General features: G+C 37.4%; 1 protein-coding gene across 1 annotated transcript in view; it reads right to left on the bottom strand.

The window, feature by feature from the left end:
- Positions 1–4,371: 4,371 nt before the first annotated feature.
- Positions 4,372–11,978, bottom strand: part of ACTC1 (actin alpha cardiac muscle 1) — a 9,693-nt gene continuing 2,086 nt past the window's right edge. The window contains exons 3-7 of the mRNA XM_044073877.1: positions 8,639–8,963; positions 7,014–7,175; positions 6,706–6,897; positions 5,355–5,536; positions 4,372–4,693 (exon numbers count right to left, since the gene is read on the bottom strand). Of these exons, the coding sequence (XP_043929812.1) occupies positions 4,550–4,693; positions 5,355–5,536; positions 6,706–6,897; positions 7,014–7,175; positions 8,639–8,963 (1,005 nt within the window). The 3' untranslated portion in view covers positions 4,372–4,549. The remainder of the gene's footprint in view (positions 4,694–5,354; positions 5,537–6,705; positions 6,898–7,013; positions 7,176–8,638; positions 8,964–11,978) is intronic.

Here is an 11,978-nt window from a genome sequence, read left to right as displayed (position 1 = left end):
GGTTCATTATGCCTGGTGTAACTAGAGATAAGGACACTGGAAGTCACTCTTGGGTCATGTAGGTATGACCATGGAATTTATTTTCTAGTTACCACAAGGTTTATCATCCATGTGATTATGGTTTTGTTTCATCCTTTTATTAACATATATTTTATGTTATGTTTATCACTATTTGTATCTTCTTTATATCAAATCTGTATCCAAAACCAAACTGTAAAATATACTGATAGCCTCAAAAAAGAAATGAACAAAGACCAAAACAGAGCTTAAATACAGCTAAAGTACATGTCGCAGTTGCAGAAGCAGGAAGTGGGGCACACTATACTGGGGAACACATCAAATTAGTTGAGTTTTGTTAACGATGGTAATATGGGGACAATTAATACTATGCACCTGTATAACTGAATGTGTTTTTTTCTTAGTTTCTATACTGTCGAGCTCCAGTAGTTTGTTTGATGCTGAATGTGGCTTTAAGTTGCTTTTTTTTGTTAGTTTGTTTGTTTTTTGCATTTTTTTTCTTTTCTTTTTGTGGGGTTTGAAGGCTTATATTGGATTTGGTTTACTGAACTGCAGGTGTAGTTTGAATATATTGTAGTGAACAGTGGAATGTACACTGTAAATTATGGGCACTAATAGTTTTTTTTTCTGTGACATTTATTATTTCATTATGGCTGGGCAGTCATTGTGTTAACAAAGTTAGGGAATTGTTATATTGTGATGTTAGGGGAACACACAGAAGCACATACCATCAAAAGCTCTTCTTTAATATATACACATATATATATATATATATATATATATATATATATATATGTTAAGTAAGGTGGTACCCCTTTTTTAGTTTCATTGCTTGTTGTTTATTGCAAAATTGCTTGGATTGCCACTTCCAGAAATGTAACCAAGTCTGGGATTTATTGATATATTATAAGATTGTTACAGTTTGAAAACTGAAAGACTTTCTCATCCTTATTTCGTCTTCTTCTTTTTTTTTATTTTATTTTTGCCCCCATGCCTGACAGCTATCAAACCTGCACCCCGATGGACACAACCCATTCATTCCTTAATCAGGAATTTCTCCCACGATTAGAGGAACAATTATGAGGAGGGGGCATCATTTATGCAGCTATGAGGGTACTTTATGTCCTTAGCAGCATCACAGCAATGAGGGTCTTTTTAACTGCCTAGCACCATCACTGGGCAATGGGGTGTGACCGACTTATGCTTGCATCCCTTCCCTATGTGAGTGCATGCTTCTGTTCTGAGCATCAAAGTTCAATGCTACCCCAAAGCAGTGGTTTTATGAGCATAATACTCTCATGTCAGGTGATGACCACCCCTTTTTTGAAGGATTGTGGCAGTGGGCAGATGGGTCCACTTCATCCAGACCCTGCAGGATGGGCAGACCAATCAACCCCTTTCAGCTCCATCAAATGCCCAAGTCACTAATCAAACTGTCCTTACGTAGACCCCAGTCAGTGCTAGTCTAACCCTAAACATATTACTTACTCCCACTGTTTGTTTTCGGCCTTCTTTTTCTAACTGCCTAAGACTTTCCCATTTCCCTTCCACTTGCCTCTTGACTTTCTGTGACTTTTTTTTCCTCAAGTACCCTGACAAATTTTAGGACAAGCATAAATGTTACATGTGTCCTACACTGTCCTCCCTTATTTTTGCTAATTTAAATATATTCTTGTGTAGCACTTTAAATATTTAATCACTTAATTTCAGTCCCCATATGATGGAGGCTGTAAGATGTGAATAAGCTTCCGTTCCTTCAGATGCCTTCCCTCCATTGCTAACAGCAACATCCAGTGTAACTGAACAACTTGTTAAAGTGTGACAACTGTGATTTATATATCCTTATATTCCTTCCTCACACATGTTGAGCTGTATCATCTCCATGGAATTGGTAGACCTTGACAAGAATGTGATACATCCCAACCCCGCCAGCCAACATCTTTGATCTCAACGTAAACCTAATAGATAGGATTTTGTTTTCAAATATGTGATTATTCATTGCACTCAGGGAGCAAGTCTGGGAATCTATAGACAGCATTGGGACCCTGAAATAATTACTAAAAAAAAGTAGAAGAATTAGACAGATATCCCAAGACAAAGTAACTGTAATCTGAAGAAGTAAGGATATTAAATTTATACACCCAGATACAGGAACATTAAAATCTAAGCATCAGCTGGGGAATACAATTAGGCCACACCTCAGTGCAGTATGATCAATTACATGCTGATTACATGCTGATAGAAAGTTTCAAGGTATGGATATACAGAAGTAGGCATGATGGCAGATTACTATTATCAGTGTCTGTTCAAAGGGCAGGCCTAAACTGTTGCTGTAATAGTTCCTGTGAACACAATAGTTGAAGGCCCAGAACTAAGTCACGTTAGTCACAAATTTTTCAGATTTTGTAAAATTCTAGCTGGAAGAAATCCAGAAAACAAAGCATGAAGGGTGTTAGGGAAGGCTCAGTGTGAAATTCCCAGAGATGTGTGTGTGTGTGTGTGTGTGTGTGTGTGTGTGTGTGTGTGTGTGTGTGTGTGTGTGTGTGTGTGTGTGTGTGTGTGTGTGTGTGTGTGCATGTGTCTCTGCATCTGTGCCTGCGTCTCTGTCTGGGTTGGTGGAGCAGAATATCTCTTTCATGTGCAGGTATCTGATACAAAGCTGCCTGCACATTTTTAACAGAACAGGAGCCACTCAAATGGGAAAGAAAGGAAATAACTACAGGGATGTGATGAAGCATTATCTCTACAGAAAGGCTGAAAGAGTGCAAAAGCATTAGCCACAAAAGCTGTTTAATATCAAAACAACTGAAAACATAAAAAGAAACATGATTCATATGTTTGCCCCATGCTACAGAGGGATGAAGCCCTAACTTCAACTCTGATGACCCATTCAGTTAGTGGTTCAGGTGCTGGAGAGGTAATGCTCAAGAGGATGGCACCGAGTAGTCATTGTCAGCCTGTCCATCTTGTGGGACAGAAGTGCCTTTGGTTTACCATTTGGTGACATCTAGTAGGAACGTCAGATGTTATACCTGTGGATTAAACCCTGCTGAGAACACACTACAGAGCTGCACACCACAAACACCAGGAATAGTGAGCATAGCAGCACACATGCTCCCTGAGAGTTGCAACATGTGGAGCTCGAGGGAACCACTGAAGGTCTCTAGCCACAGTGTAAAGTGGGCAGGCCATTCCACTGGAACTGAAAGCTGTCCTACTCCCTACCACATGACTCTTAACAGAGAGGGAACAACTGAGTTGAGAGGGCTTCCAAGACAGAAGCAAAATGACACTCAGACCCTTGCATAACCTGAGGATACCTGTTCTTATCCTGAAGGAATGAATGAATGAATGAATGAATGAATTGAAACAATTTCCCACACCCTGAGGATACCTGCCTTTGCCCTGAGGGAATGAATGACTCGTAAGAATCTCCTACACCATGAGGATACCTCCCTTGCCCTGAAGGAATGTATGGGCTGAATGGATACAGTCAGAGGCGACATAAGACAAGTCCAGCAGAAAGAGGGGATTATGTGAGAGGGAACAAACATTATGCTATGTGCCTCTGGTACTACAATGATTTGAATTCTCATAGTGAGCTTTCATTCCAGCTATGGAAAGGACTCCAAACTTCCCTCAAATTCTGAAATCATCATACGCACACACACACACACACACACACACACACACACACACACACACACACACACACACACACACACACACACACACACACACAATGCATTCCTTGTATATTTCAGTTAACACATGTGTGGAAACTTTGCACAGCTAATAATCAAGTTAATCCTACTGTAATCATCTTCAAGTCAGGCTACTTTTAATTCATTGTATTATTGTTTATTTACATTTGAATATATTACTCATCCTACTTTTTGTTGGAATATTCCATATGCTGAGCTACATTTGTTTCCATATCTACATGGAATAATCTGTTTTTTTCTTCTGTTTTGTTTTTTACCCATCTTTGTGTTTTCTTCTTATGCTGCTGCATTTCATATATATCATTTGCTTTTTGGATATTTTTCATACATCTTTATTTAGAGTACATTTGGAATTGTCTGGCACAATCCAGCTGATCAGTTAAAATATTTTGAGAACTTTTGAAATAAAAAGGTTTTATCAACTAAACGTGAAACAAATAGGTCTCACCATGTAAGCAATCCGGAGCTTTCCTGTACTTACAACAACTGGCAAGATCAGATGGTAAGGGGTATAACAACAGGTGAAACAACATAAAAGAGAATATGATGTTGACCTTAAGAGATCTTTGTATAAATGGTTGAAAGATACTGCATCAATTGTTGAAAATAAAAGACATATGAACACCAATACATTGCAAGTCCCGGGTCTTGTTTATTTATAAATTAATAAATATTTAGCCACATATAAATTGCACATGTGTGTAAACAAACTGTACAATGAAGAGAGTTCAAGAAAAACTGCCTGCAGATGCCAAAACGCAGAAATCTCCTCATCCTGAGATGGAGGTAAGTTACGACGAAAATGCTTAGAAGCATTTACGGTGGACGATGGATGGGCCAGCCTCATCGTATTCCTGCTTGCTGATCCACATCTGCTGGAAGGTGGACAAGGAAGCCAGGATAGAACCACCAATCCATACGGAGTATTTACGCTCAGGTGGTGCAATGATCTATAAGAGAAGAGAAAGATAAATCCCGGTAAATGACCCGTAACAAGCAATGCACAAGGTACTCTACACACTACCTGCAGACTGCAAAACATATTTGTTGTCATATAATATAAACTATATATCTCTTGCTGTGCTAAATGAACTCCATTATGCAGAAACAAAACCATCTACCACTGTGCATTTGGTACACCATTAAAGACCAAATTGCATTTTGCAAACATACTTTTAATGATGACAACGGTATCCAAAATTTTGTCAGATTTGTTGCTCACTTATTATCTGTTAGTAGATTCAGACCCAAAAGGCATAACTACCTGTTTACAGCAGTTATTTACAACAGTGCACCTACTTAAATGACTTGCAGATGATACAGATGAAGGCTATGAAAAAAAAACAGTCTACAGGATGCAGTTTATTAGTCAGCTGATTGAACGGACTCTGAATCAATGACAGTAATAACCATGTTTCAGTGAACAAGAGTCCAAAAACATAATTTATTTTGTGAAGCAGACAACCTGTCCTAAGCATTGTCCTAAGACTAAAAGTGATACCAAGAATCACATGCTCTAATGACAAAGTCACAGCTCAGATTCTTGGACTCTCTGTGTCAAGGTACTGTGAGAAGGTGAACAGCTTTCTTTGGTAACCACATTAGACTCACCTTGATCTTCATTGTGCTGGGAGCCAGGGCAGTGATTTCCTTCTGCATGCGGTCAGCAATACCAGGGTACATTGTGGTACCTCCAGACAGTACATTGTTGGCATACAGGTCCTTACGGATATCAATGTCGCACTTCATAATGCTATTGTATGTGGTCTCATGAATACCAGCAGATTCCATACCTAAAATGAGAAGTAAAGCACATCTGTAAGTTGTGGAACTCTCCTCACAGACTTCCATAAGAAACTACAGTTATATCAGACAGCCTGTTGGAAAGCAAATGCAGCATATGGACAGCAAGCCTAAACCCAGAGTCAAACTGCAATACTATGACAAAGCAACAAAATGACCACTATCCCTAATCCGTTTCTGATACATACTACTGGTTAGATCAAGCTGGCTCCTAGTAACTCCTGTCTAGAGTAACATAAAGTTGCAGTAAAATCCAGAGACTCAAATTTATAATTCATGAAACAAATGAAATTCGGTTTTCTTGAGATTAAACTTGGAAATTATACATGATTTTTAAATGTAATTTCTGGTTATTATCCTGAATTAAAAATAATATTTAGCACTTTCATTATAAACACAAATTAAACAAATTTCATTTTAATGCTTTTATCTTCATCTATATTGTAACTTTATGTACTTTGTGACGTGCAGTGCTTTGAGCTTTTTCTACAAAATTCCAAAAGGTCCATTTATGGCAGTGAAAACAGCAAATTAAATGAGATTAAATGGGATTACAGAGGTGAATGAAACACAATTCTACTTCATTAGAATGTGCGTAATCAGTAAGTATTACTGACATGATATGGCCCTTAACATCAAAGTTAACAAATTAGTAAGCAATGGGGAGTAACACACATCTAAAAGTAACTGTTTTCTACATTTTTACAGCACAAGTGTGAAATGCAGCATTTTAAAATGTCTTTTTATGCATTCTGTAATAAGACTGTTCTTCATAGTTAAATATTTGTAATATCAGATACAGACGTAAACTGCCAAGTACTATACCTTCCCATTGCAATATAAAAAGTTTTTTTTCAAAGCAGAGATATTTGGTTAGTTTACCCTCACTATTATATACTATCTACCCTTATTTAATTTTATTAACAAAAACACATGGCAGTAGTTTTCCTTAATGTTTAGCCTATAACATTTTTGTTATTGCAGGACACACAAAAATATAGTTTTGAAACAAATTATGGCAACTAAACTACTGCATTTACTACATTATTTCAGCACTTTTTTTACAAAGTATGTTTATATTTTAAAGCTATATAAATATTACGCAGAATAAAACTCAAACAGAAAAGAAATGCTAGTCTTATATAATCATGAAACTCACCAATGAAAGATGGCTGGAAGAGGGTCTCAGGGCAGCGGAAACGTTCATTACCAATAGTGATAACCTGACCATCAGGCAATTCATAGCTCTTCTCCAGAGAAGAGGAAGAAGCTGCAGTGGCCATTTCATTCTCAAAGTCCAAGGCTACATAACACAGCTTCTCCTTGATGTCACGGACAATTTCCCTTTCAGCTGTAGAAAGCCAAGTAAGACAGAAGTTAGCACAAAATGAAAATGACTACCTCAGAGACTACATTGGTTAGTTAACACAGCACCAAATAATCTGTGGAAAGTAGAGGAACATGTACCTGTTGTCACAAAGGAGTAACCACGCTCAGTAAGAATCTTCATGAGGTAGTCAGTCAGATCCCTACCAGCCAGATCCAGACGCATGATGGCATGGGGCAGAGCATAACCTTCATAGATTGGCACATTGTGGGTAACACCATCACCAGAATCCAGAACAATACCTATGAAAACAGGAGTAAGCATTAGACCACACTGAGAGTAATAGGCAAAACAGAACAGCATATATCTGCAATTACCATGTTACTTAAAAGAATGGTGCCAAATGACCTGGTACATGAGTGGCCTGCACAAACACAGGCAGGAGATTCAGCATGCAGCTCAATAGTCCATGATGTCCAAGCCAGCCAAGAGATAAACAGTCCAAGCAGCTGCATTTCAGTGAGTGCATGGAAGCCTGTGTACCACTGTCAAAGTAATATATGGGAGTTCCCTATGTCAGGCCATTGTAAGGGCTAGCATATAGACCATGGGAAAAAAGCATCCATCATTAATGGCTGCCTGAATGACAGTCCAGTAATAATCAGCTCTTACCCCAAAAATGAGAAATAAGTTGGTGAATATATGGAATGGATTGTCAGTAAGCAGAGGGACAAAAATCCAAAAGTAAAAACACTCCCACAGAGTGAAAGCTCTTAGCACACACAATCCTGAATAATCTTATAAGCCAAAAGACACAGTGCAACAGCGAAGCAAGGCTGCAGGCAATACGTAGCATTTGAGTATACAAATCAATTCAGTCAGGCATCCGCATTCAGCATGCAGTATAAACCAGCACCAGCAGAGAGATTCATAAACTCATAAAATAAGTTTATTGGCCAAAACGAACATGGTAAGCGCTTTCACCTAGAAGGCTTCAAGCGCTTACCATGTTTGTTTTGGCCAATAAACTTATTTTATGAGTTTATGAGTCTCTCTGCTGGTGCTGGTTTATACTGCATGCTGAATGCGGATGCCTGACTGAATTGATTTGTATACTCGAATGCTACGTATTGCCTGCAGCCTTGCTTCGCTCTTGCACTGTGTCTTTTGGCTTATAAGATTAGAGGGACAAAAATGGTATAAAAATAAATACAGGTAAACAGCATGTACACCCACTCTAGTTCAGAAAAATGTAAATAAATATATTCTTGATAGGCAATGCTGTCATTTTTTTTTTTTACAACAAGTTTACAAACTACAGTTCTGATTAGCTAGTTCACTCTTTGCTAATCAGGGCAGGTGTCCTGGCAGGGAGGTGGTCAGAAATTTAATGAGACATAACTAACTGAAGTCCACTTCCTAAAACTAAATTAAAAATCATTTTTTGTTAAACTGATTCCCCCTGTCTTATTAATTATTTTTTTTAGACTCTACTTTGAGCCTGAAGATGATCTTACATGTTGAGCTAAGCTATGGTAACATGTAACTGTGTGCTATTTTCTTAAAGCTTTGCATAATAAAATTAGTATAACTTCTGGGGCCAATTTTTTTGACATATTGTACTAAAATGATTAAGTGTGATTGTTTTAGTTTTTACATTCTTTCAAGTCACAATGCATGCATCATCTTTGCCTAATTACTAAATAATTAGCTTTATCCCCTGTAAAATTGAAAAGTCAGTTATTTATGTAATCAGTATAATTACCTGTAGTACGGCCTGAGGCATATAGGGACAACACAGCCTGAATGGCCACATACATGGCTGGAACGTTGAAGGTCTCAAACATAATCTGTGTCATCTTCTCACGGTTGGCCTTGGGGTTCAGTGGAGCCTCTGTGAGCAGGGTGGGGTGTTCCTCAGGGGCTACACGCAGCTCATTGTAGAAGGTGTGATGCCAGATTTTTTCCATATCATCCCAGTTGGTGATGATGCCATGTTCAATGGGGTACTTCAATGTCAGGATACCTCTCTTGCTCTGGGCTTCATCACCTACATAAGAATCTTTCTGACCCATACCAACCATGACACCCTATGAAGAAAAGGAGACAAAATGCACAGGAGGTCATCACCTTTCAGTTTCATATAAAATATAACAAATTACACAACACTACATTTAAATAATTTTTAAGAGAACTGTATAATCTAAAGGCATGCTTTTCATTAGTTAATGAAATTTAGACACAAAATTTAAATTGCATTTTTTTTCTTTATTCGTTGGTCAGCTGGTTGGGAAATGCCTTTTTAGTATGATATCAGGTTAAGTGACTCAGTCATACTTAAAACAAATGGAGACAAAGGGGCAATGAACCCCTTTCTTCAAGCTTAATTTTTTTTCTGTATTTCATTTTTGTACTTTTTTACTACAGTGAGTATAGCGTATATTAAATTCTGACAGAATGTTCAGTTCAGAACATTAAAACATGTATGAATCTGTTTAATATGAAGTACCCCAATTAAAACCAATCCCAATTAATTTTCTGATAGAATAACAGGTTTTTATCATCAACACTGATACTAACATGATCACGTAAATAAAAGGGATCCGTGCTACACCTCCACATCTGAAAGAACTGAACCTGAGCACAATGTTTACTAGCATTTATTCATTTTGCCTGGCCAAACATTACAAGTAAAAATATTACTATTTCAGGCATGTATAGAAATTAGACATTGTCTGAATTATAACTACTCATATAAAATGCAGTTCAGAACACCTGAAGAAGATCATTTGACTAGGTTACAGAAATTAAAACTTTTACCAGTGCTTAAACTTATATTCGTACTTAGTTCTCCCTCCTCCCAAACAAAAGGGTATATGTGGAGCATGATATCATTTAGAAAAGATGACTTAAAAATGGTACTGAAATTTAAAAAAAAATGTTAATAAAAAACTGCATCAGCTACTACTAATTTCTGTGAACAGTCATAAACTACAGTCAGATTTTTAACTGCATAAATATGTGTATATTTAATTTTATTACATTGTTGATGTTTTTTCATGTTTCTGTCACATTAGCAAGAAAAAAACAAACACAATAAAAAGCAAATTGCCTCCTGCTAAATTAAGTGAGCATGGAATGAGGGCAATGAAATGAGGCCATGAAGCCTCTTAAGTCTGACCAGACACATAGCTAATCTCTAGACAGCTGTGGAGAATTTCTCTACCCCCCTCCCACTCCTTCCACCTGTCTTGCCCCTTCTGTCTTCCTAGTGTCATTTTCTGCCATCCAAGGACAAATGCAGTTGTGTAGATCTATCACCCATTATTAAAGCAATTTACCCTCAGCTTGGCCCAGATAAGGATCATTCAGTGTGCAAGCTATGCCCCCACTGTACTTCCTCTCTCTCACAGGCACACACATCTATGCACGTAAACACACACACACACACACACACACACACACACACACACACACACGCACACACACACACACACACACACACACACACACACACACACTCTGAAGTTCAAGATGTTCTTCCTTCCCTTTTTGGATTCTATGGACCTATGTTATGATTCATCTTTCAGTTATACCTATTATATATGTTTACAGCTGCAAAGCAGTTATTAATACAAATACATTTTTCTTGATATATATTTTTCAAAATAAATATTACTGATTTTGATATCTTAGTATCACAGCAAAAAACACAATGAACAGACATCAAAAGATAGCACTTTGAAGACTGAATTGTTCAGAACTTCACAATAACTAGATGCTTGCATTTTGTTAAATGTTTCTTTTGCAGAAATAGCAGGAATTTGTACTGGCAGTAAATAAACTTATTTATATCCTATATGACTTTAACATAGCACCACACATTGTATAAAGAGGTGCAGCTTTGCTTTACAAAGAATGTTTTCACAACTGCACTTCAGCATGTGTGTGTGTGTGTGTGTGTGTGTGTGTGTGTGTGTGTGTGTGTATGTCTGAATAAGAATGGTCTCAAATTTCATTTTAAAACTTAAATTATAAACCTTTTTTTTATTTAGATGCAGACTGTTTGAAGAATCGCAACACATTCTAACCACAATGGCCATTTTGCCTGAAGCTGAAAGTTAATGAGCCTATATGTATATCTTTTTCAAGTGTGGGGTGGACCTAAATGGCCCTTCTACTACCATGATAAAGTTGGTCAGACATTTCGGGGACCTTGATTACTTTTAATCCACAGCTACCATGTGATTAGTAACTTCCACCTGTACTACTGTCAGAAGAGGCAGATCATGGAACCTCAAGATAAACATTTTGCCTAAAAGACTGAAATACTGAGAAGTTGAAGGCCATGCTATTATAATTCAGTCATCAAAGAAAGGCATGGCATACCCAAACTGCCAATAAATTACATGAGACACAAAATATTTGACCATGTAATAAGCATGCATCAGGGTGGGATAGTAAAAGTTTGTCTAGAACATTGTGCAAGTTATATGGTTCACAGTTCCTAAATATACTGTATTAGAGATTTTATATATTAAATATATGATACAGCCATACCTCTCATACTTTTACAGGAATAAATCCGGACAAAGCCTAAAGTAGTGGGGGGGGGGGGCAAAGATAGAGATAGATTTTAAATATTGCTCTTATAAGCTTAGAACGTTGCTAGAATTAACAGAATTCATGCATTCATGCACAAAACTACAAATTTCATGATGAACAGATCAGAAATACAAGGCAAAAATATGGACATTCTGAAAAAAATCTGGTCAGTTCAGAGGTATGGATACAGCTAAGTTAATTTCAGTCAGAAAGCCTGAAATGACTGTGAACATTTTTTTCTTTTTTGGGGGGGGGTGACTGCAAACAATTGTAGAGTTACTGAACACCTCATAAAGTACTTCTGTAAAATAAAATTATATTAAAATATTAGATGAGTGCAGTCCCATTTCAGACTACCACCACTTGTCAGAGTTGATGGTCTGAGCTCCCTGCCAACATACTTTTTCTGAGTATTAATGCAGTACCTTAACAATGCTTTTTCTCTGCGTTTTGGATTCATGTACCAAGACGTATAACCTTCCTGTGTTATGAACTTTTGA

The sequence above is a fragment of the Protopterus annectens genome, chromosome 6.part0 (assembly GCF_019279795.1).
Source record: "Protopterus annectens isolate FY-2018-M chromosome 6.part0, PAN1.0, whole genome shotgun sequence".
In the NCBI taxonomy this organism is placed as follows: domain Eukaryota; kingdom Metazoa; phylum Chordata; order Ceratodontiformes; family Protopteridae; genus Protopterus; species Protopterus annectens.
The sequence above is the reverse complement of the archived record's forward strand: the minus strand, read 5'-3'. Positions and strand labels throughout refer to the sequence as shown.